We start from the raw sequence: 25,277 nt of genomic DNA on the forward strand, positions 1-25,277 counted from the left end.
CGTGTCAGTACACTCAGTGACCGACACACGGCCTGCCCCCCCCCCCAGCCTGGGGCCGTACAAGTGCTTCGTGTACAGTGTCGGAGTTTGATACAAGTTTTGCACATTTTGTTTCTCTTCTTCCCCCGGGGGACACAACTTGTCCACGAGGGTGCGTCAGTCGCTGGGTCCTCGTGCTGGCTCCCTGGCGTGTCTGTCAGACACACCTAAGTGGAAATGAGCCATAATTAATGTAATTAGTTTCACCTGTGCTCCAACACGTCTGCCTGGGAAACACACGTGTATTATCTTTACACACGTGTAGCCTATTGTACATACCTGGGTTAAGTAGTGGGCTACTATTGGCCTACTCCAATTGGGACTTCAACTGCGTGTTAGCTTAAAGTTAGCTTCTTTCAAGTTTTAATATACCCCCACATTATCACTTAAATAAAATAGTTGTATCTTATTGGTGTTATTCGCATGCACCACGTGGTTTTACATTCGCTTTTCATATAGACAGAGACAGAGCTACAGGTGGCCTTTGTAACTCTAATTACTTTGTAGTCTGTGTTTTATGACCCAATTCATTACATAACGAACCATCTCCACTCCACTTTTCTTTTTTTCTTTTTTTTTTTGCCTTAGATAATCTAGACGCAGCTCCGATTGGCTGTCACTGCTGTTGATGGACACACTTAATTGACCAATCGGCGCTCTTTTCGTCGATTCCTGAGGGGGAAGCACGCTGGTGAATGGCTGCGCAGGAGATGGGGGGGGGGACTGCGTTAAGTAACTTGTTGACAGTTCATAGTGTGTGACCCGTTGAATTTATAATATTCCCAACACTTCTGGAAGCTGTCAAGTCCGTCTAGGCCTCAGTCGGCCTCCTGGATCCTGTGCGGTTCTTTTACTTTATTCTTATATTACTTCTGGCGAGCTGTCGACCAGCTCTGAAACATTTGTTGACTTTAACTGCAATTTAAAGGTAAAAAAAAAACATGACTACAGAGATCCCGGAGATTTTCAGGGCCCTCCTTGAGCATCCATTTACTCTCCCGACCTTTGACGAGAATGGTAAGTGGCTGTCAAATCAAACAGTGAGGTGTGCTTTGTTGGAGTTTTCATTCAAGTTGCATGCAGCACCGTGACCTAAGAGTTTGTTTTTTATGCAAAGAAAGTCGCCGAAGTAGGACCACCGAAGTATACTGTTTCTGAAGTATCTGCAGACAACTGCGTGCCTGTTGCGTAATCCCTATCAGCCGAGCTGGATGGGAATTTGTGCCAGTTGCTGGACTGCAGGGGTCCCTGGCTTTTGGTTAGAATCCACAGCAGGATTAATTCAATCAATTTCCATCTGAAGCAGTGGCCTTCTGACTACAGTCTTACAGATACTGCAGCAGAAACAATGCAGTGTTTAGTGTTTTGCCAGCACCTTGTTTAAAAAAAATAAAAGCGTCTTTAGTGGTCATGGGGTTGGGAAAGAGGAGTGGTGACATCAAGATGGAGCAGGGAGATATAGCTATTGATATTGTGATTTAAGACTACATACTATTGGTGATTTCTGCATATTGTAATGCAGCCTTTTTAATATGTTGTCTTTCTTGACATTAACTGATGGGTAACATGATTTCTGAATCTCTTTGGCTGCTGTAGCTGAATGAGAAGAACAGACAGCTTGACCATTTTAGCCATTAAGTCAGCTAAAGTTTAAAAAAAACAAAAAAAACCTGCACAGTCAGCCCCTAATTATCTCTGCATTATCACCGTGAAATAGCCAGTGGGGAACAAATGTCAATTGGAGGAGGACATGTCAATCCACATGGTTTGTCTGCTTAGCAACAAGACCAACGTCTATCCTCTCTGGCCTCTCTGTCCTGTTGCCTCTCTTGTTAAAACAAATGCTACGTGTCCTTTAACTCCAACTGGATCCTAGCAGCTTAATCAGATGTTTGGTGTGTGTGTGTGTGTGTGTGTGTGTGTGTGTGTGTGTGTGTGTGTGTGTGTGTGTTCTTTTTTTCCCTGGACAAATCCTGTCTCTGGGATGTGTCTTATCAGGTCAAAGAAAAAACATGATGGTCCTATTATTGTCCTTCTGTTTGATGTTTTGGTACTGAGTGAATGTCTTGGTAAAAACTATCTGGTGGTTCTGGAAACTCTGTGCTGATATAAACCAGTCTGTGTGGTCCTGTGTTTGTCACCTGCTGTTATCTGTCAAGGGATATGTGTGTGTGTGTGTGTGAGAGAGGGGGGTGGTGGGCTTTGAAGATTCATGATTAAATCACTAGATGGCTCTGTTTGCCTTCTCTGGACCGTGTTAGGATAAATCCGATTAGTGTTAAGTCATTACATTGAGACGTGTGCTGTTGCTGCTGGCCCCATTTAGCAGGATGTCACAATCACTTCTCAGGAGCTTCTAAAGAACCCTCACAATATGCATAATTAATGACATGTCAATCGTTCATTATCTTCCACTAGATCTTCCACTTCCATAGATAATAATAATGACATTGACAATTATAGATTCATAGTGCTGCAGTTTTGTTAAAAAATAATTAGATGGTGCTACACAAATATTAGATTATTTTAAGGTTTTTAGAGCTGTTTACAGATGTCCACATTAACTTTAGTTGTTTGGAGTCCCAGATGAACTCATGGGGGTTGTCACTCAAAGTGTCTTTGATGGTCATATAAACGTGGGCTTGAAATTAAATTTTTGGATGAGCTGGTCCTTTACTCTAATAATTACATCAAAGAATGACATCATACAGTCTGTTGGCTGTGATCATAGGCTGCAGGGCTTGCGTGAGGTTAATGTACCTCCATAAAAGGGACCTTCTAGGGACGAGTGTTGCAAATTAGCATCGGCTATAAACATTATGATACTTGCATCGCATAGCTGTTTTCAGTTTGTCTATGTATACTGTATCTGTCCCTATCAAATAAACCATAAGCAAGTAAATACCAGCAACTGTCAGTCAACACTAGAGTACCACTGACCATAATTACAGTAAATGTGTGGCATGACATCACACACACGTATGACCAGGACAGAGTAGATTTCATAATTCTGTGTGTGTGTGTGTGTGTGTGTGTGTGTGTGTGTGTGTACTGCTCCGAGACCGTCAGCATGCAGTTGCTAAGAATTTGCTATTCTGGTATTTCAAAGTTGTGGTTTCCTCTATTTTTAGATTTTGTTGTCGACTGTAGTACCTGTGGAAGAGTGCTTAACATGTGCACTGTGAGCGTCACATTTCTTTATGTATATGATCTGCCATGGGTACCATTATCTGTTCCCCTCTGAGTTAAGATTGCCTTCACTGTGTGTGATATTTCATCATGTTCATTTTTGTTAAACTGCACAGTCATGCTGACGACAAAGCTTGTTTTCAGAGAAGTCCATTCACTTCTTATTAACTTTCCCAGAAAGGGAAATAGCATTGTAAACAGATTAAATTTGTTGCCATGCATCTGCGTGAGCCAAAACAGTCTGCGTCTGCTGCTGTCTCTGGCCATATCTGCACCTGTTTGTCAAGTCCCATGACCTATACCTTGACTATAAGCATCACATTATATGATCACATCTTTGACCAGCTCCCAAAGTTTAAACAACTCTGTACAATGTGTGATTGCTGATGCAGAGAAGAACTGCAATGCGTTCTAGAGAGAAGTATTTGATTGTATGTGTGCAAAAATGTAACTAAATGTATGTCTAAGCTTTTGTCTATGTTTGCTTTTCTTAAACTGTCAGATAGTGTGTTTATGTAAAATAGCAGGGTCAGAGTTGTTTCTGTCTCACCACTCACACTCAGCACATGATGTCAAGATCGAATGGAAGTGGCTTGCTGTAGGCCTTGTTCTCTAGTCTTTGCACACTGCCTCTAAAACAGAGTTTTTGTGAGACTGCAGCATAGAATTAACAGCTGTGTAGGGATGTGCACTGCACACACACATGTTTTTTGTACATACTGTACATCCTTCATGGTGATTATCATTTCGTATTCCAAGATAACAGGTAGTTTAATGGGAGGTTCTTAACTTGACTCATGACATATACTTAAGGATAATATTTCTGGAGTGTGAGGGAGGAATGTTTGTGTCCTTAGTTTAATGCCAGATATTTTAAATGAGGCATTGTGGTACTTCACCAGGTGTTGTAGAAGGTGATGAACCCCAACCACCTTCACCCAGCTCTCGTGTGCCCACTGTAGCAGCCGACCTTGAAGGCTGTAGCAGCCGACCTTGAAGGCTATGTCCCCTCGTAATGTTGTGCTAAAAACAGATTCTGTGTGACATATACAAGCAACACGGGAGGAAAACACGCCCTTCCCACCACCACCGCCTCAAGAAAACCCTAGGTTGGACAGTGTTTACCATGTTGTACAGAGCTGCCTTATGCAATTTATATTACTGATGTTGGTGTAGAAACGGACGCATCCTCTATTTAAATAAATTCATCTGTCAAAGAACACAGGATGTACTTGCATTAGAATCATGTTTTGTTGAAGATCGAGTGCACGTACATCCTGTTTTGATTGCAAGAACATCCTGTTTTATCTACCTTAATAAATAAAAAAAATAATGTGTCAGTTTCTTTTGTGAGTGGGATTTACCTTGTATTTAATGTGCATATGAATACATTAACACATAGAACACATCAGGACGAACAAGACAAAATATTGGATGATTTTTTGGGGTTAGCACAAAATTGGCCTTCTTTTTTTTTTTTTTACTTCTACATAAGCAGAACAAGCGCGTTACTACTGGCTGAAGGTGGACAGGCAGAAGTACCCACCTGCATAAAGCTGTTGTGGGACTGACATACCAATACAGCATGTTCTGTGCTGTTGTGGCAACTCTGCATTAGGACTCTGGGGTTAACACGCAGATCTTGGGATGTCTGCTCGGCTGCAGCAATGCACCCATAAGTACGTCGACACTGTAATGTAAACCTAAAGGTAGGGCCAATTACGCTTTTGGACTGCAGCACTCCCTGCACGTTTCTGCATGTGAATGACATGCGCAGCTTCATTGGACGGATCCTGTAGACATGTAAGGGGCGGCAGCTGCACATGTTTCAGCATGTGAGCGGGGCGATGTTGGCGAAGCAGCATATAGGCATGTGCGTTGACTATATGTTGAATGCACTTCTTGGGCAATGTTTTGCCAGTAGTTAAATAGTGAATGAAGTTGCATGATAAAAAATATATATATATATATTTCTGAAGATGGTGTGATGGCGCTGCAGTGACATATATTTGACTCTTTAACTAATCATACTTTGCTGAAAGTTGTGAAGCCCGTCTGTGCATATAATATGAAACATTTTTAAAACAAAGATAAGAAAACAAACGACACAGATCACTGCAGGAACAACTTGGATACAGGTCAGGCTTCATAGCTATGTGTCATGTCTATGTTATTTGCTAGTGACACGGGTTTTTTTTGTTAACGTATATACTGGAACATATATAACTCGGTCAACCAATGACATCTCAGGTAGTTGCGACGTGACAATCACTATTGGCTCTTCGCTAGAATTCCCGCCCCCCTTTCAACAATGTAATTAATATTCATAAAAGCAGGACACGGCCCGCCAATCAGCCCAAGGCTGGGCGGGACTCTTTGTAAAGAGGGTAAGGTTGTTCGGAACATCAAAACCTCTCGACTCCCAAATTTCCCGAAGAACTGGGCCAAAGCTACCGGGGATGTATTGACGGTCGTAGTCACGCTTTAACGTGGATTTAAAACCATTACCGACAGTGGTGAAACCGGTTGGATAGCTAACGTTACCGAGCAAACGGGACAACTGCTGAGCTCTCTTCTTTGTCAGTTAAACTACGTGGATAACATTAACAACAAGGGGAAAATGTCGGGAGAGCCACTTCTCATCACACTGGAAACGGCCACCGGGGCCCCGAGTTCATTCCCGGTGGTTTTGAAGAAAATAATGGAAATGCCTCCGCCGAATATACTGGACGGCGACGACGGTAAGTGCAGTAAAATGTCGGAGAGGAAGGGGCGAACGATGTAGCTCGGTTAAAAACGAGTTCCGCCGAAAAAAACGTCTAACGCTAAAACACGTGAAAAGAACGGGTTTCATAACAAAGTGCTGGATATGTTAACGTATGTGCGGGGTGGGGGGGGGGGGAGCTTTTTGGAGTCACTGTGAACCAGCTGTGTTGAAAATTGTTCACCGTTTCGAAGCATTTGATAGTTAAAAATGGCGGCATCTGCCGGCCAAACCCGTTTGTGTTGCATTTGTATGGATGGATTACATCTGAGACTAGAATGAAATCGTCAAAATACAAGTGGTTTCACTGTTTCCATAATTGTTGGCTTCGAAACATCTTGCCGCGGAGCTTGTGCCTTGAAAGGCCGATACTGCTTCGAGCGTATCACTAGACCTGCTTCACCATCTAGATTTTTCTAGATACGCACCTCATTTTCAATGCAGTGTTGTTGACAGAAAGTTTCTCTTTCCTAGTTGCTTTAGATGATTCAGTATTTTGTTGACAGAAGTAAGGAAGTTATAAATATATGAATGTCAAAGTTTGTGTTGAAAGGCGTCACTTGCCGGCTAATATTTAGCCTACAGTTGTTTTATGCCTCTGATGTTTTCACTGTCAATTCATAAATCTCCACTGTGTTGTCCAGTAAACACTTAACTATGGTTGACAAACTCTCATTGGATGAATCTGGAGCGCCATCCAAAAATGTTAAAATACAGTTTTATAAGTTTAGATTGCTCATACAATAAACACTGTACTTGTGACTGTATATTGGTCTCATGAGCACTCAGCTGAGCATTAAGTAGTGCGGAGAGGACTTTTTACAATCAGAAGTTTTCCACATTTGAAATGATAAAAATTTGAACGTGAACAACAATGGGACACAGATAGTCCCACAGACTGATGAGCTTCAGCCAGCGTTTTCTGCCAAGTTGAGATGTTTTGTAGCAGCTTGCAGTTGAGATTAGGTTTATCAACTGAAGCAGTTGTGGAAACGTACGACTCTTTAAGTTCTTGGGTTTGGTGCCTGAGGGACATTTCTGGATTGTGTTTCTTTAGAGAGGAAAAACAAATATAATCTACCTCTTTAAAAAAGGGTGAATTGTCAATTGTACTTTACTTGAGCAGTTTTCCCGTTGACCTCCGTAAGATTAGACACACAACTGCGTTTACCCATTTATGTGAAAACTGTCTTATATTTAAATGTGTGTCTTTACTGTGTTTCAGATACCGATAAGGAAAAGCTGTGTCTGGGAGATGATGTTGACCTGGGCGGAGGAGGTAGCAACATGGGTCCTTCAGCCGCCCTGACCCCCGCTATCTGGGACAAAACCATTCCCTATGATGGTGAAAACTTCCACCTGGAGTACATGGACCTTGAGGAGTTCCTCATGGAGAACAGCATCCCCATGTTGCCTGACGAGGACTCCCTAAAGGGCAGCCCAGCGGTGAAGACAGAGAAACCAAAGGCTACCCCCTCTGCACAGATAAAGGTTACCAAAACAGCAAGCGGGTCTCCACTGGCCTTGCTGCCCATTCAGGAATTGGACAAGTGTGAGGAGGAAGTGATGATCATCACCAAGGGCGACTCTATCATCTGCGATGTTACTGCAGGTGAGAGGATGTTGGAGGATCAGAGACTAGAGGGCTGCAGGGTTTCACTAAACTCTTGCTGAGTATGTATTTTATGAAGCAGTAAACCAGATGTTTGGGGGGTCAGATGACTCAACAAGTTAAACCCTAGTGTTTTGGAATGGGAGCTAGGGTTCAGGACATGACTATTCACTGTGTCATACAGATGGACCTAATCAGAAGATTTAAATGTGCTAGCATTGATTAACGAGACGTCAACACTATGACCTTCAGTCCAATATTAATGCTTTTAGCCTTTTTGTTCATGTTTGCACATAGCCATTTTTTCAGCTACCTCAAAAATCTTTGGAACAGATCTCCATATTACAGTTATGTATATGTATGTATACTATTTGACTCATAAGTTTACAAATCTCTAGGAACTTTTTCCCAGCCGCGATTTAAAACATAGAGAACAACTTTAAAACCAGTCCCTGAGTTTTTTTTCTGAACAAATTTAAACCGTTTAAAAATGCTTGTTATTTTTCTGATGCATGCTTTCATTGTACTGACAGTGTCGCTGACCTTCAGTTTCACCTGCAGCAGTCTAATATTTCAGTTCTCATATTCCTCTTCTGTCTTCTCAGAGGTGACCACTGAAGAGGACAGTGTGACCTCTGATACCATCAGCCCTGATGAAATTGAGGTCGATATCAACTACGAGCCAGATCCCACTGACCTGGTCCTGTCAAGTGTGCCTGGAGGCGAGCTGTTTGACCCCCGCAAACACAAGTTCTCTGAAGAAGAGCTCAAGCCACAGCCAATGATCAAGAAGGCCAAGAAGGTGTTTGTGCCTGATGAACAGAAGGTATGCTGGGAGAGAGACAAGGGGAGCCTCTTAAACACAAAAACCCACTTTTGTGTTTGTGCACAGTCTGTTTTATGTAAAACACCACAATAGACAGGAAATTTGAAAACATCTGCTATTTTCCAGAATTTTGTAAATTTGATATCACCATACAATAATGTTTCCTGAAAGAAATGGAATGTAGCCATTTTATTGCCTTGTAATTTCATCAGCCGATTTCCAAACGCAGAGGTGGCGAGCATTTGAGTCTGACTTGCTGTGTAGAAATCAGGCCATGTCAAAGTGAAGCAGTTCTGGCGACTCACTGTGACTCAGCAGTTTGATAATCTTCAAATTGATGTTTTCCTTCCTTCCCAGTTTGCTGAGAATACAGGTTTTGTTTACATGCACAAAGGAGCCTGGCTGCCGGCCATATAACACACTGAGCTGTTTCAGATTTGGGCCGTGTCTGTAATAAGATACATAGGCTGTTAAATCAGGTTACCATAGTAATGGAGCTCAGAAAGCACGCTCTGGGTCCGGTGTTGTGTTTCTTTGGCTCAATGCAGCCCTGCTGCTTCTTTCTTCTCCACCTCTCCAGGATGACAAATACTGGCAGAGAAGGAAGAAGAACAACGTGGCTGCCAAACGCTCACGTGACGCCCGCAGGCTAAAGGAGAACCAGATCACCGTCCGAGCTGCTTTCCTGGAGCGCGAGAACACTGCGCTGCGGTCAGAGGTCGCCGAGCTACGGAAGGAGTGCGGCCGCTACAAGAACGTCGCGAGTCGCTACAAAGACAAATTTGGACCACTGTAAGAGGCCATGAAAAGCAAATACATGAAACTGTAAAGACATCCATGTAGCAGACAGCACAATATCAGTCTCTTTGTTTTTACACGTCAAGTTAGAGACATTGTTTGGCTGACAGTAACCAAATCTACTGTACCACTGAGAGGGCGGTGTTAGCCACAGGGGAGGGGGGAGATAATACCCCTTTTATGACACAACTGGAAAAAGTAGACCCTCCTCCTCCTCCTGACCAGAGCTGGCTGTGATGAACAGGCATTACTATTAGAAATGGGAATATAATGTAATAATTGACATTGTTGACTTAGAGAGCCCTAATGTACATGAGTATGAGTTTAATGTTGGCCTCTCTCCCTCCTCCTCCCCTTGTCATTCATCCTTGTTCTCTTCTCTTTCAAGTGAGGTGCCGGAAGACCAATAGACAACACTTGATTTATTCATTTATTTTCCTAATGAATAAATAAATCAAACCTGTGGGGGTGGTATGTGAGAACAGTAGAATCGATCAGATGAAGAAGAGGATAAAGAGGAGAACATGTATGAGGGCGTGACTGATGTTGCCATGGAGATGCAATAGCATGTAAAGACCCCATATGTTTTTTATTTCTTTTGTTTTTTTTAATTCTATTTACCATCCACGAGAGCGAGACGAGTGTGAGAGGATATTCAAGTGCTTCTTCAGTACACCTCCTTCATAAAGTGTACTTTTATCGTGTTTTGTATGCCTTTGGCCGAAAGAGATCATTTGTAATGTCTTTTTGAAACTGTGGGTTTTATTTTCATTTATTTTTTAAATGAGATAGGTAGGTATTTGGGTAGCAATAGCAAAAGTTTAGACTAAATTGTTAGTCATTATTATGGTATTGTAGAAATATACAGATTTGCAGGTTGCTTCCAGTTCTTTCCACATTGTAATAAATTCTGAAACCCACATGTCCAGTTTAATTTTCAGATATATATTAGATTTAGATTTATGTGAAGAGCTGGGCTTTTCTTTGCCCACAAAAACTTTTTGACTGTGACATTTCCAGTAATTTAAGCTTCTTCAGGGGATTACAGTGTCGTGGCCAAAAAAAGACAAAATGCAGCCACGTTTCACTTCTCTTCATGTACACATACTCATTACCAGCAACACAGAGCTGTGCATAAACACTCTGCCCTAAATGTGTCAGTGTGTGTCTCGCTGTCGCTCATCACAGAGTAGGACGCCTGCTTCACTCCCTGCAGGTCGTCAGGGTTGACTCGTCCACTTGTGTCAGTAATGCTTCAGACGTGACGTGTAGAATCCACCGATGCATGTACTGTAAATAGTTGTAGCCTAAAATTATACTTTCGAGACTTCAAACTCTGACACAGTTCAAGTCAAGCTTTTCGAACAACTGTTAAGTTTTGGATCAATATCAAGCAATGAGGCTGTCGGATGCTAACAGGACCTTAGTTTGTGTTTTATTAAAGGCAGCTGGAGGTGAAATGTTCAACTCCCGCTGCTAGCATCAGATCTATATGATATGTATGTTGTCTGTTAATTAAAGTAATCAAGCTCCTACTTGCTTATTATCCACAATATATTGCTTGAAATGAACAATCACAAAACTAGGTATTCCAAAACGTTTGACTTGGGGTGTGTGTGCATTTAGATCGTATCCACTGTTAAGTTTTGAGGATGTGTTGGTGGACACATTTATCACCCAGCTGTTCTGAGGCTTGTAAACGAGCAGTTTTTTTAAATTCTTTTTGGACAAACCAGGAAGCCTAAATAGGTGCAGACTATAATGGGGCATCTCTTCATGGAACCCCCAAAACTCTTAAAGCCATTTAAATGCAGTTTACAGGGGGGCATATTGTGTAACATAACATCCCAAAGTAGAGTTGAGGATTTTTTTACTGTCCAATTCTGACAAAAGAGGAAAGCTGTTATTTTGCTGCTGTGTTTCCATCTATAGACATAGTGACTTTTTACCAAAATAAATTTTAAAAAAAATTTGGGGGAGAGGGTTTTCATGTGTGAAGAATGTTACTCAAGTTTAAACTAATGTAGGTTATTTTTTTTAACATTACAGCCTGCAATAAATACAGTTTCATCTGTTCTTGCGTCGTGCTTTTGTGTCAGACAAAGTTCGAGCTTTCTTGTGGAGTAAAACTAAAAGTCAGGGTGTCCACGGTGTTCTTTGTGGAAACACTTAAACTCCCAGCATCATTAATGTCAGTCAGAAACTGTCACATTCTCCATCATACAGTCTCTGAAGTGTAATTCTGACATGAATGATACTGAGCTTCCTGACTCATTTTAATACATTTTTAATGCTTTCTGCTATATTAGAGATTGCATCTGCCTACTCTCTGGAACAGGTCAATTGGTTAACTTTGATGGGTTGTTTTTAACCTTCCTGGTTCCGTCTTTGTATTTCTTTGTAAAGAAACGTCTTGGCATTTTGAGTGTGGCTACCTTCTGTGTCTTGTATATACAGTATGTAAAAAAATAAAGCCTTGTTGAGAAAGTCTTCCGAGTGTTGAGTTCCTTCTTACGGAGGTGTTTCTTTAGATTGTAGCAGCGAGCAGGTCGTTTAGAAAAGTCCAGTCTCAAGAAATTGACGCTCAGATCCACAGTGACAGGCTGTTGCACCAATCAATACAGAAATGATGAACTACCTTCTGATTGTATGGAATATATATACATACAGTAGTTGTATTGTGTTCTGGTATACCATATTGTCTTCTGATTTGAGTCAGAAGTGAATACAATTATGATATATATAATTTATATATAAATGAATAATTGTTGCACGAGTAAAACAAAACAATGAATTAAAATAGACCAGTTAAATATTAAGACGTTGCATTAAGAAGAACTCGTTCATGTGGAAATGTTTTATCCAGGCACTAGATTTGCGTCTGTCAACGCCTCAACACTCTTAACTCAGTCATTTCTTTCATTTGGTTCTCCCCACAGTATCCACAGACAGTGTTACTCTGTGGAGGTGAGAACCACTAAGTGTTCAGTTTGGCGTTTAGGTGCACCAGGCCAGTGTGAACCGTTGGTGAGCACAGCTGAAAGTGTGAAACATCGCCATCTGGTGGAGGAAGTTAAAAGTGAAGAGAGCTGGACAAAATGTGATTCAGTGTTTCAGATGACTTTGTACCAGGAGAGGCGCTGCCTGAAGTATCTCTGAAGAGGTTTATACAAGCAAAATAATACTACGTTCAATCTCAACTCTTGATCACGATGGAATAGAGAATACTTAAAACATTTGTCAGTTTAATCTGCAAGATTGTGCATTGCTCACATTTTACCTATGAACTGATCGTTGATGGTAATTAAAGTATAAAACAAAATAAGCAAATCAATAATAGGTAGATTTATTTCAGTTATCAGAGTAGTAAGATGACAAAAACCTTGAAAAAAAACCAAAAACAAATTCCCACTGGATGAAGCGTGGCTGAGTAGTAAGAGATCTTTAAAGTCCATTGACGATTTTGTTTTTATGTTGCTGTACAAAGAGTTCATTATGACACTTGAGTGTTTTGTGACTATCAATATCCACTGTGTGAGCATGGGCAGGCTTATTCTTGAGATTTTTTAACATTCAAAGCAGAGGGAAAGTGAAGACAGAAATATAAAAGAGAGCTTTATTGACAAGTCAAAAAAAAAATGTTTCTTGAGGTTTCAAAGAAAATCTGCAAAAAGCTGAAAAACTAATGAAGGCTCAGGCCATGGCGTCTTCACCTCTTCTTAAAGCCATACTTCTTCCTTTCATAAAACAGATCTGTTTTGGAGCTGCCCAAATTCACAATCTTGGGACAGCCGTCTCGCTGTGAAGGAAACAGAAAGAGGAGAGATTTAAAAAACATTTTCATCTCAAAGAAGCTGGACAGTATTTACAGCAGGGATCAGTTGTAAGTGCTGTTCTGTTCTTCAAGGCTTGTTAAATCATAGGAAGTAGTGCAAGATAAGAAAAATCTCACAACTATGGCCTGGTTAAATCCTTATACACTCTCTCTTTTCTATCTAGTTAAGAGGCTGAGTGTGCTTAAAAGACACTCACATCCTTCTCCTGGATGGTGCACTCTTTGCAGTAGTAGGCATCAGACACTCCGGGCCCCCCGCAGATGACACAGCGTCCCTGATAGGAGCCGTAGTTACACTCATCACAGATGCGCACCAGCGTGCACGGCCTCACGTAGGAATCACAGATGACACATTTCCCATCACCTGAGAGGAGCGGGGGACAGGACGGATGGGAGAATTAATTAATTAATTAGATCATTTCGTATTTGTACAGTTTAACTCAGCCGTCACCATTATTTCATAAAAAAAACGACAGCAACGAAATGCTCGTTGAAACAATGTGTCCCTTAAGTCTTCCACAGCTGCAACCTGCATTATTTTGAGAACTGGGGACATTATAGTCAGCTGAAAAAGGTGTTTTTAAGATCAATCTCGACGCTGACGTAATGTCACACTGTAAAACAAATGTGCTTGTTTGGGTGTGTGTCGAGGTACAGCAGCCACAAAGGTCAATCATTACCGATTGATCCAGATTGATAATGTAGTCTATGAAATAATGGGTATGAAGACAAGTCCTCATAGAAAACACAACTCAATGAGGTATCTTTGATCTGCTTTCTTTCCCAGCAGTCCACTATAATGTGAAATTGTGGTGCTGCAATTTACAGCTTTGCTTGAAATATTAATAATAACTTACTACTATGCTATACTTCTCTTTTAAGCTGGAAAACCATGATGGGCTTTCTGATTCTGATTCTGGAGGTGAGTGTGAACAATTGTCAAGGCAAAACTTAAATTGTCTGATTAATTGCTTATGCAGACCTAAGGTGAGTAAAAAATTAATCAAGTTACTTACTTATGACAACAACAGACTTTAAGCTTAGAGGAAAACACATTAAAACACTCAATCTGTTATATTAGTCATAGATGGAAACACTTACATTTCTCGCAAAGTCTCCCGATAGCTGAGGAATGAAAACAAAGCAGTCAGTGTCGTCAGGCTTGTTAACTCATATCGCTTTGCTAGATTAGAGGAAATAAACTTTTCCTTTCTCATATTTACAGTAAAGTTCATTATTTAATACAATATTCTGTGAAACTGTACCATTGGCCACCCTAGCGACATACACTTGTAGACACTTCTAAGCTAACACCATGGCTAACATTCTTTCAATGAAACCCATGCTGTAACCGTTAGCATGGTAGCTAACGTTATCTCGAAAAACATCAATAAAGGACATCCAGCTGCAGCAAAAAGAAGAGTGTTAGATAACGCGTGGAAGGAAATAGACTAAAACTTACCAACACCGGCTTGTTTTCGGCAAAAGATCAAATCTGGATGATGTTTAGCCATTGTCGGCTAACGTAAGGCGAGCGCTGCTGATTTGGTTCAACTTTCACCTTTGACCGGTAAACTTTGTATGAGGAGTTCCATTACCGCCACCTAGCGTCTCCAAAAAGAGAGAGGACAGAAAAGAAAAATCGAGTGCATCTTGCTACATATCCCCCTTTTTTGTATTTTACCAAAAGATACATCATACCAATTTATTTTCATAAAAAAATAGCTGTGCACGAATTATATCTTAATAATTAAAAAGTAGAAATAAACATTTTTTTAAAAATGATCCTGATCCTTTCAGATTTATAAAACAAAATTAACCATTAAAATTCTGTCTTGCATGGGTACATTTTCAGTTTATATTTTATTAAATGTACAAACGATATAAAACTGAGACTGATAAATCTAAGTTTAAATTACATTTTGTAAACAATCTGAACAAAAGTCAAACTACCGTGAGGATATTGTCCTTTAAGGACCTGCAAGACCGCGGCCTATAAATTCGTGACGTCACCCCTGACCGACACATCTTTGTCAGTGAACAAAATGGCAACCTACTGTCTGACTGCCACCCGGCTCCAGGTAAGAGACGAAAATTGGCTAATTGTACCATATTTACAAACCATTGAAGGATGCCAGCTGCTTTATTAGACCTAACAAATCCTATGTAATGTTAACCTGGCCTAATTAAAGCTCCAAGAGCGGTGGCCGAGGGTAAATAAGATATGAAACGGTCACCGGCTAGCTGGCCAGGTCATCGTGTCCTGACTGACTGAACGCATCCATTGGGCAACAACTAGTTTGGCACTGGCTTAATAAAACATGGCTAATGTCTCCGTTTACAAGAACTCATTGCCGATACCCCCAGCCCTTAAATGAACATAGCTAGGTTAGTTTTAGAAATGGAGTTTGGTGTTCAATAGCAAGGTTAACCACAAGGTTAGAGCTCCCAGCAGACACACAGGCGAGCAGCGTGTGAAAGACAGAAAACACATGTGTTAAATTATAACAAATAATACAGCAAACACAGTCTTGCCCATTATTTTTTGGGATTGCTTCAACAGAAAGTAATTCATTCAGTCTGTTTTGAAGTTAGCATGATATGTGGCATATGTTCAGAAAGCAGCAGTGTGCTGTCAAGACTCTTGCAGCTGACTAGTGAAAAGGGACCAGCAGGTGTCTAAACTCCTAATATCTGAGCCCAAAGTGACCTCTAATTGACGTCTGTTCGAGCTCACTTTGATGTCTACACATCGAGCCGGGTGATATAGAAGAAAAAGAGCAGATAACGAGAACAACCTCTTCTGTCGACGTAATAAACAATATCTTTGTAGGCTTGGAAAATCACATCTTGTGTAGTTCATGACATTAGACTGAATAATTCAGCTGGCAGTGAAAAGTGTTTGGGAAATTCTTGGAGAAGTCAGTCAAAGCTCTTTAGAATTACTTATGTCAAAAATCTGTGCATGGCAACGCAGTAATAAATGCCACAGTTGGTTTACACCAATAGAAAGTGAATAATATTTATATATGAATAGAACACCCAGCCTCAATTTGAACCCTTCTTTGGCTCTGTGATTGATGTCTAAATCATAACTGGATAACTAATTACAGATATAGAATAAAAATAGATATCTAATAATGTATTGTAACACTTCAATAAGCTCCTTAATAGATTGACAGCAAAAGTCAACAGATTTAATGGTTGTAGGTTCAGCTGCTCACGGTCTTTCACTGAATGACAGCTAATCTGGTTCATTGAAGACCTTCAGTTGTTTGTTCTCTTGTGTGTCCTCTTTGATAACTGAACTCTATTTGGAGACAGTCTACTGCGCAGCCTTGCTTATTTCTGGTAATAACCCTGCTTTACAATCACACATTGGTACGGATTTTGCCTGCAGGGGGAAGGGGGGGGTGCATCATGTTCATCTGGTGTCCCTCTGATACCTGACACTTGAGTGGACTGCAAAACAACATTTCATTCTCCTTTCATTCACCTCACCATATCAATACGATTTTTAGGCTCAATATTTTCCTCAATGCTCTTTTCAGTTTTATTCCAAGAATATTTTCAGGAGGAATGAATACAAAATTGATACAAAAACGTACAGAAATCTTTTTTGGATGAGGGCTAATGTATTCGTTTAAGCTGCCTTAATAAAGTCTGTATGTAGGGAAACAGTGCTGAAGTTTGTGTCAGGTTTTGTTCACAGCTCTGTGATTATGCTCATGCTTGTATGTTTTTGTTGTTGTTGTTGTTGTCTCCAGCTGGCTCTGGGCCATGGTGCACGGCGCCTGCATGTATCCGCAGCGTACAGAGCCAAGGCCAATGTGTCTATGAGCCGCTTTGAGCCCACTTCCTTTATCAACTATGAGAGGCTCCAGTCCAGCATTGATATTGTGCGAAAAAGGTCAGTGTTCTCTTCTTCTACTCTGTATTTGCTCTGGCTCACATCGCGGTTTCCTCACAACACTCCCTTATCTGTGGGATTGTTTGATTACTAGTGTGTGTTTGCCCTTTATCACAGTTTTTCATCATAGTTGTAGCCATAACCAACTCTCGTCAGTCAGCCCGATTCAGTGCATCATCTTCTCACTCCTTAAGTATTCCTATTGTAGCATATTGTATCTGCACAACTCAAGTTTTCATTTATTATTTTTATACAGTAGCTGTGGTCTCATTGTTTGACCTGCCCTCTGCTGAAACTTCCTCTCATGTTGCAGCAGCCTACTACCAATAAAATGTTGTTTCATTTTTCTGTCCAGGCTCAACCGGCCCCTCACCTTGTCAGAGAAGATTGTGTACGGCCACCTCGATGACCCCCACAACCAGGAGATCGACCGCGGGCGCACTTACCTTCGGCTGCGTCCCGACCGTGTGGCCATGCAAGACGCTACGGCCCAGATGGCGATGCTCCAGTTCATCAGCAGCGGCCTGCCGACGGTGGCCGTGCCCTCCACCATCCACTGTGATCACCTGATCGAGGCCCAGACCGGAGGAGTGAAAGATCTGGCCAGAGCAAAGGTTAGCGACCTTTATATGTTTACGGTAATTGTACTAGTGTCTCACAAGTAATGTTGTAACTTGTTAACATGAGTTGTCATCATGGTTCTAATCCTAGGAAGTCAACCAAGAGGTCTACAACTTCTTGTCCAGCGCTGGTGCCAAATATGGAGTTGGCTTCTGGAAACCAGGCTCTGGAATCATCCATCAGGTATTATTGGTTAAAGTTTGGATGGAATGCCGTAAGGCCAGTCTTATTTGTAGCACGCTAACGTTTAGATTTCATGTACAAACAGATCATCCTAGAGAACTACGCCTACCCAGGAGTGATGCTAATTGGCACAGATTCCCACACACCAAACGGTGGCGGGCTTGGTTCCATCTGCATCGGAGTTGGAGGAGCAGATGCTGTAGATGTCATGGCGGGAATCGCCTGGGAACTCAAGTGCCCCAAGGTTAGCTGAATACAATATGTTGCACACATTCTGTCGTTTGTGCCGTCTTGGACCTTTTGTTTCCTGTCACCTCTATCCTAAAATTTCCTGTATTTTCTTTCTCTAAAGTAACAGTAGTTGTTTTTCTTTCCACCTCTTCCTTACTACAATGAACTTGCCAATCTCTTCGTCAAAGGTGATTGGTGTGAAGCTGACGGGCGCACTCTCAGGCTGGACATCTCCGAAGGATGTCATCTTGAAGGTGGCTGGCATCCTGACAGTGAAGGGAGGCACTGGAGCCATTGTTGAATACCACGGACCAGGAGTTGACTCCATTTCCTGCACTGGTCAGTTTAAAAAAAAAAAAGCATTTTCAACCTTCAACTTTTTTTATTTTAATTTAGCTTCTCAGCTGTTTGGCTCAAATGTAATAATAATTTATTGTGTGCAGGAATGGCCACCATTTGCAACATGGGAGCAGAGATTGGAGCCACAACCTCTGTGTTCCCCTACAACCACCGCATGAGGACCTACCTGGAGAAGACTGGACGTGGACGTATGTTTAGGGATTTAGTCCTTCATAATGTCATACAAATGTTACATTTGTATCACTTTGCATAGTGACAGAGTGTCCATAGACAATAACCACTAAAAGGTTGTGTTTAGATAGTGATGTCCCAGAATTTAATTCCATCAAATGACATATGTTTGCATTAGATTTGGACGTACAAACCTTTTCACCTCCTACTTCACAGAGGACGTAGAGGTGTACTGTGTCAGGCAGTTTGGTGTCTTGTTTGAGTGTCTCACACTGCCCCTCTTGTTGTCTCCCAGAGATCGCTGCCCTGGCTGACAAATACTCTGACTTGTTGGTACCCGATGAAGGCTGCGAGTATGACGAGCTCATCGAGCTCAATCTGGATGAGGTCTGTCTGTTTTTAGAATTATCTTTTGGAGGGGGGGAGGGGTGACATGAAACAAAGGCCAGGGATCACTTAACACCACTTTTGTGATTGATGAGGTGTAGCCCAGAAGGAAAACCTGAAGTTTCCACAGAAAATTCAGAATTTGATTGGCATTAGATCGTAATCATAACCCTTTTATTGCCCACTAGAACCAAGTTTTATATTATTTCCATCTGGGTTGTTAGATCCAGGTTTTGGTGGGCATAGAGCAAATAAGACTCTGAGTGTGTGTTCTCAATGCTGGAATACCGTGATATCTCAGAATGCTGACAGAATTGTTCTATACATCTCTAAATACCCATTGCACCATTCATATTAAACGTCAGTCATAAATGTAGCAAAACACATGTGTAAGTCATGCATCAGTTCACGGCTTCAATTACAGAGTTCGGTTTATTTGAGAATAAGTTCCTTGAACATTGTCCTGTTTCTTCCTCTAGCTGAAGCCCCACATCAACGGACCCTTTACCCCTGACCTGGCTCACCCAGTGTCTGAAGTAGGTGTTGTTGCTGAGAAGAACGGCTGGCCGCTGGAGGTTAAAGTCGGTAAGAGCCGACATGGGATGGATTGGCTGCACAGCTGTAGTCGCACTCCTGCTATTTACCGTGTATTTCTATTTACCGTATTTCTGGCTCCTCTCCCCTTCAGGTCTGATCGGCAGCTGTACCAACTCCAGCTACGAGGACATGGGCCGCGCTGCCTCTGTGGCCAAGCAGGCTTTGGATAAAGGTCTGAAGTGCAAAGCTCAGTTTACAGTCACCCCCGGCTCCGAGCAGATTCGTGCCACCATCGAAAGAGATGGTTATGTGAGTGTCGGTGCACCTCCCTTATACTGATTGATGATTTAGGTGATGTGACAAAAAAAACTCAAAAGTGTGTGTGTGTGTGTTTTCCTGTAGTCAAAGATCCTCGGTGATGTTGGAGGTGTGGTCCTGGCCAACGCGTGTGGACCCTGCATTGGTCAGTGGGACAGGTAGGTGACGGCGTAACTTTGGAAGTATTTGCACCATGCCTGACAGTGTCAAAATAGTTCAATTTGATTTAAGTTTTTTTTTAAGTGAACATATTGTGTGTGTGTTTACATTCAGGCAAGATGTGAAAAAGGGAGAGAAGAACACAATCGTCACGTCCTTCAACAGAAACTTCACTGCCAGGAATGATGCTAACCCTGCAACACACGCCTTTGTTACCTCCCCTGAGGTAAACTCACTTCACACTACCAGATGTTGCTAGTAGTTGCTTGGTTTGCTAGTTGTGACTACCAACAAACACACAAGCTTATATTTTGAATCTAAAGGCCTTCTATCTCCTCCTCCTCCTCCTCCTCCTCAGATTGTCACTGCCCTCGCAATCGCAGGCACATTGAACTTCAACCCAGAGACAGATTATCTTACAGCCCCCAACGGTGAGAAGTTCAAGCTGGACCCCCCCAACGGAGATGAACTTCCTGCCAAAGACTTTGACCCGGGCCAGGACACCTACCAGCACCCGCCCGCTGACGGCCACAGCCTCAGGGTGGACGTCAGTCCTGAGAGCAACCGGCTACAACTTCTGGAGCCCTTTGACAAATGGAGCGGGGGTGATCTGGAGGACATGAAGGTCCTCATCAAGGTCTGGTCACCCTCCTGTTGCAGTTTGTCGATGAAACGTTCTCACTGCAGCTGTGTTGAGAACGGAGATGTTTTCAACTTTCCCTCTCCCGTCTCCACAGGTGAAGGGCAAATGCACCACAGACCACATCAGTGCTGCTGGACCTTGGCTGAAGTTCCGCGGTCACCTGGATAACATCTCCAACAACATGCTGATCGGTGCCGTCAACAGCGAGAACGATGCCATCAACAAGATCAAGAACTACCTGACAGGGGAGTATGGAGGAGTCCCTGATGTGGCCCGTCACTACAAGGTGAGGATAGGGGAAGGGTACCAGGTACTGGATTATTGGGCCAAAGCTGCTACTTTCTTTAGGTAGTCTGTCCTTTAGCATTGAGTTACTTTGATGTAACTCCAGTTCTATCTGTACGTGTATAGCCCACTGTCACTCTGCTCACAAAGTGAATAAAAGAATGTAAACACGGATACTGTGGGGAATATAATTAAAGGAAGAAACAGCCTGATCAGGTGTCATACATCTGTCTAGTGTTGCTATCAACAGGTGACCTGACCTACAGCATATATCTCTACAGAAGGACTCCCATTAATCCCTTGCATCAAGTATAAATCTGGCTTAATACTCTTTCCATCCTCTTGTGTGTAGGCCAACGGTGTGTCCTGGGTGGTGGTCGGAGATGACAACTACGGTGAGGGCTCCAGCAGAGAGCATGCTGCACTGGAGCCCAGGCATCTGGGAGGAAGAGCCATCATTGTCAAGAGCTTCGCCAGAATTCACGGTACTGCACAAAAACCCCTGGAGATTGTACTGTCAACCTTCAATATATGAAGAGAAGTCTTAGAGGGCCCATTTGGGCAATGTCCGGTGATTTTTTAATAGCCTGTCATTTTAGTGGTTTTCATTCATTGTCTCAATTTACAAACATGGTCTCTGTCCCCAGAAACTAACCTGAAGAAGCAGGGTGTGCTGCCACTGACCTTCAGCAACCCATCAGACTATGACAAGATCCGCCCTGATGACAAGATCTCCATCAAAGGACTCAAAACCTTCACTCCAGGAAAGGTAAGCAGGCATGACAGCTGAACAATGGCCTGCTTCCAGTTTGTTGTTTCTCCTGACTTGCTGACAGCTGTTAATAAAAAGCGTCCGTAATGAGAGCTCCTTCTCTTCACCTCATTCTCCTCAGTCTCTTAGTGCAGTCGTGAAGCACAGCGACGGCAGCGTGGAGACCCTGGAACTGATCCACAGCTTCAACGAGACACAGATCGAATGGTTCAAGGCGGGATCCGCCCTCAACAGGATGAAGGAGCTGCAGCATTAAAGAAGAGGAGCGGGGAGAAATTTCAGGGGGAAAACAGGGTGGTGAGAATTGTGGGGAAGAGGGGGAGGGGTGGAGTTAATGATTGGTCCATCATCTGCATTTTCACACAGTTTGGACTGCAGTAATGCGTCCGTATACCTCTAAGAGTTCAGTGTTGTCAGTAGATTACTTCAGACATGTTGCCAAGCTAATGTTGATGAAGGAACAATGGCAACTGGTCTGCGGTCAGATATTTCTAAAAGCTAAAGTATTTATCAGTGCAGAGTGTTCTTGAAGATACTGCAAGCTGCTATGTTTCAAACAGTGATAACTGGTTAGAAATCAGTCCATTATAAAAAAAACAAAGGGGACACACACACACACACACACACCAAGCTTTGGCGACATAATACTCTGCCAGCTGATGTGCTGCCAGTGTTTTTGCAGCTGTTCAAACAGGTCAGTACAACCTGGAAACCACTTCACACTGGAGCTCAGCCAGCTGATCACACTCAGTCACCTTGTTGCTGTAGGATTGTGTTGCACACTGCATGGCAAAAATAATGATAATAATAAGCTTCAGTCAACCTGCCCCAGTGTCATTTACGCTCCACCCTGAACAGGTAAACACTGCTATCTGTTGCATCTCTGGGTCCATTTGTTGTTTAGTGCAGTTGTGCATAAACTTGTGGGCACACATTCATTTATTTTCTCACGTACTTCTGCCCTCTGGTGGCCATGAGGAGATACTGCAGCGTGCACAAGGCACTAATTGTATCTAAATGCCCACTTTGAAAGCAGCACCTCTTTCACACAGCTGTTTTCTATGGATTGTTGAAAGGCGTTCTGGGAAACACAAGTGCATGAGGCAGTTTTGAGAGAAAGTGGATTCCACATAAAATTAAATGAAGCTAACATAGCTTAACTTGTGGGATGAATTGAACATAACACATTGGTTACTGTGTATCTAACAGTGAGAGCATTTAGTTTGTTTTTGTATTCAGCGAACTATGTCGTTATCCATCACAGTACACAGTAGTGTTACTAAAGGTTGCAGAGAACCATTGCATTACCTATGATACATAAGGACTTGTACGCTTTAACACTGTGTAAGAATACAGCAACCAACCTTGTCTTCCCTGGCACCACCACCATCCTTAACCTCTTTATAAGGTCAAACAAATCGTATAGTTTTCCCCATTCTTTATTTATTTATATTTTTCCTGCAAAAGGTTCAGATCTTGTATTCATTTTACATATAAGGCTTTGTTAAAATCAGTCTTCTTCTTGTACAGGGGAAACTTTGACTTGTGTCCTCTTCCATCCCATGTTTCAGTGCCCTTTTTGTGGGGTAATAAGTGACTTTTTGTATTACTTTTACCACGACAAAATGAAATGAAATGTAACAAAGGGAAAGTAACAGCACTCTTATACTGTAAATGACCACTTGTTTTAATTAAGTAACATGGCTACTCATTAGAAACCCAGATTACTGTGTCAGCTGGTTTTGGTCCTCTGTGGATATAATTAACTGAAATTCACTCCAAAACATCAACATGGCGGGGGGGTCATTCCAACAGATCACAAGATGAGTTTTTGTCCTCATCCTTCACTGTTGCAGCCCATGCAGGCAGAATGCAGTTTTGAAGAAGAAGTTAATCACATGAAGTTTTACCACTCTCTTCCTCTGACCCACTGTATGTAAAGTGTCTGGTTCCATGTACATTTAAGTGTTTGTGTTTTTTTTTTTTCCTCTCAGATGATCTTTTCTGTGTTACAGAAATGCCAATGGGTTGTAAAATAAAAATTCACAGATCTCATTTATTTACATTGGCTCCAGTGATGTGACTAAAATCTGTGCACGGTCGAGTTACTGGTATTTGTACGTACAGCGATATACTGATCTGATATATATATATATATATATATATATGATATAAACATGGATCATTGAACAAAGTAAGCAAGTGCTCATCATCCTCGCAAATATATAAGTGTAAATCACATTTAGAGCGACAGGTTGTTGACAGCTCAGATGTATCTGCACACCAGAGTTCACACATCTGGAAAAAAGAGAAAACAAAAAGTGAATAAATAAGGTCTGGCTTGCTTCCACAGAGTAGATTTCCATTTGACACATTTTGTTTTCTGACTCTGTCATGTTCTCTTAGAAGCGGATGTATTAGAGAAAGTAAAATGTCTTTGTTTTTGATCTTGTTTAATAGCAGTTTGACTGGTCAAGAGTCGGCCTTAAGATGTTTTGACTCTAGCACACAATCCGACATAATAGTATACACACAGGACACGCTGTCAAGAGTGTGGCCTCAGAGAATAGAAGCTCAGGCCTGAATACTTAAAGTAGTGTACACATGCCTTAGCCTTGCCCCTGACTGAAACACTGCTAACACTGATCAACTGAGAAGAGGATGAACTGGAAGGGAAACCAGTCGAGAGAGCATTTAAGCAGCCTGTTTTTGCATGCATAACCTCTATTCATTATCACGGTCCAAAGTGGCCTTTAAAGAATGTTGCCGTCCCTCCATAATAAGACACATGTCTCCTCTAACCCAGTTTTCATCTCTTTCAGACAAAGTGGCCGTTCTGAAGTGTCACCGAAACGAGAAGCAGACATAAAGGCCCGGGAACTATGTATAGGGCGGAATTTCCACTTGTAGAATGAAGAAACCGCAACGTGCTGCACATCAACAATAATGTACCATAACATGGCAAATATACAGTACCAGGGCAGTAAACATTAGTTTGTACTCTGTGTTTGAAGAACTCCTCCACACATGTTTTTAGATACCAAAATGGTGCATTAGTTAATAATAATAATGAGCAATATATTGTACAGGTGTGCCTGAGTGTATATGGTAGCATATGTGCAGATGGTAGGCTGCTTTCCACAAACTGTCATTTACAACTAGATGATGTCACCAGAGACGTCACGGGAAGGAAGTGGTCCATTGAAATTGAATGACTGAATGGGAGAGGGGGGATGGATGCCAGTACAAAGCTGCCAGACACCGGCTGTGATGCAAGAAATACATCCAGTTTGGAAAGAAAATGACTCCACACCATAGCGTGACAGGAGCAATTAAACACTGTAGAAAAGATGAAGTTATGACGTTTGGTTTAAAAAGAAAAGGCATATTATACAATACACTGTAAAAAAAAACCACCACTTGTAACATGAGTAGATTTGACTTCGAAATCATTTGAAAGTCCGTTCAGCATCGATCACTAACAAAATAAAGGCCCAGTCCATTCAGCATCCAATTAAATCTCAGCAGTCCGATAGAAAACATGAAGAAACGTCTCCATCCGTGCAGAGAACAAAGAGTGGACTGTAGTGTGGAGAAGCCCGCTGTTGTTTTTAGCACAGTAACCCCCTGCACCCCC

The 25,277-nt window shown here is 42.0% G+C and overlaps 3 protein-coding genes across 6 annotated transcripts; 2 read left to right on the forward strand and 1 right to left on the reverse strand.

Annotated features, from left to right (window-relative positions):
* The first annotated feature begins 833 nt into the window (after window positions 1-833).
* tefa (TEF transcription factor, PAR bZIP family member a) lies at window positions 834-11,718 on the forward strand. 4 transcript variants are annotated; one of them, XM_070927021.1, is made up of 5 exons: window positions 834-1,056; window positions 7,218-7,604; window positions 8,210-8,430; window positions 9,011-9,222; window positions 9,617-11,718. In XM_070927021.1, the coding sequence occupies exons 1-5, from the start codon at window positions 981-983 to the stop codon at window positions 9,636-9,638; spliced, it is 918 nt and encodes a 305-aa protein (XP_070783122.1). In that variant the 5' UTR covers window positions 834-980; the 3' UTR covers window positions 9,639-11,718. The 4 variants fall into 4 exon arrangements, with proteins under 4 accessions (XP_070783122.1, XP_070783120.1, XP_070783121.1 ...); XM_070927019.1 differs by lacking the exon at window positions 834-1,056 and adding an exon at window positions 5,651-5,969; XM_070927020.1 differs by lacking the exons at window positions 834-1,056; window positions 9,617-11,718 and adding an exon at window positions 5,651-5,969 and having other exon boundaries at window positions 9,011-9,226.
* A 1,104-nt stretch (window positions 11,719-12,822) lies between these two features.
* On the reverse strand, window positions 12,823-14,632 carry phf5a (PHD finger protein 5A). Its single transcript, XM_070927428.1, has 4 exons — window positions 14,526-14,632; window positions 14,165-14,188; window positions 13,261-13,427; window positions 12,823-13,027 (listed from the first exon to the last, which is right to left on the reverse strand). Exons 1-4 carry the CDS (start codon window positions 14,575-14,577, stop codon window positions 12,938-12,940), a joined length of 333 nt encoding a protein of 110 aa, XP_070783529.1. The 5' UTR covers window positions 14,578-14,632; the 3' UTR covers window positions 12,823-12,937.
* Window positions 14,633-15,103: 471 nt separating this feature from the next.
* On the forward strand, window positions 15,104-24,572 carry aco2 (aconitase 2, mitochondrial). The gene is made up of 18 exons (XM_070926858.1): window positions 15,104-15,144; window positions 16,831-16,973; window positions 17,329-17,587; window positions 17,685-17,777; window positions 17,863-18,021; window positions 18,197-18,347; window positions 18,452-18,556; window positions 18,835-18,926; window positions 19,406-19,511; window positions 19,615-19,772; window positions 19,866-19,939; window positions 20,055-20,166; window positions 20,299-20,577; window positions 20,678-20,869; window positions 21,221-21,353; window positions 21,516-21,637; window positions 21,762-21,937; window positions 24,463-24,572. Exons 1-17 carry the CDS (start codon window positions 15,109-15,111, stop codon window positions 21,894-21,896), a joined length of 2,349 nt encoding a protein of 782 aa, XP_070782959.1. The 5' UTR covers window positions 15,104-15,108; the 3' UTR covers window positions 21,897-21,937; window positions 24,463-24,572.
* Window positions 24,573-25,277: the final 705 nt, after the last annotated feature.

Source organism: Enoplosus armatus, chromosome 20 (assembly GCF_043641665.1).
Source record: "Enoplosus armatus isolate fEnoArm2 chromosome 20, fEnoArm2.hap1, whole genome shotgun sequence".
NCBI classification, from domain to species: domain Eukaryota; kingdom Metazoa; phylum Chordata; class Actinopteri; order Centrarchiformes; family Enoplosidae; genus Enoplosus; species Enoplosus armatus.

Coding starts and splice junctions, on each gene's coding strand:
- tefa (XM_070927019.1), top strand. CDS start 5,849: ATGTCGGGAGAGCCACTTCTCATCACACTGGAAACGGCCACCGGGGCC. Junction 7,605..8,209: donor CATCTGCGATGTTACTGCAG/GTGAGAGGATGT, acceptor CTGTCTTCTCAG/AGGTGACCACTGAAGAGGAC. Junction 8,431..9,010: donor TTGTGCCTGATGAACAGAAG/GTATGCTGGGAG, acceptor CCACCTCTCCAG/GATGACAAATACTGGCAGAG.
- aco2 (XM_070926858.1), top strand. CDS start 15,109: ATGGCAACCTACTGTCTGACTGCCACCCGGCTCCAG. Junction 18,022..18,196: donor GGGAACTCAAGTGCCCCAAG/GTTAGCTGAATA, acceptor TCTTCGTCAAAG/GTGATTGGTGTGAAGCTGAC. Junction 20,870..21,220: donor ATGTGGCCCGTCACTACAAG/GTGAGGATAGGG, acceptor TCTTGTGTGTAG/GCCAACGGTGTGTCCTGGGT.
- phf5a (XM_070927428.1), bottom strand. CDS start 14,577: ATGGCTAAACATCATCCAGATTTGATCTTTTGCCGAAAACAAGCCGGT. Junction 14,189..14,525: donor CCGAAAACAAGCCGGTGTTG/GTAAGTTTTAGT, acceptor TTCATTCCTCAG/CTATCGGGAGACTTTGCGAG. Junction 13,428..14,164: donor CGGGAGACTTTGCGAGAAAT/GTAAGTGTTTCC, acceptor CGCTCCTCTCAG/GTGATGGGAAATGTGTCATC.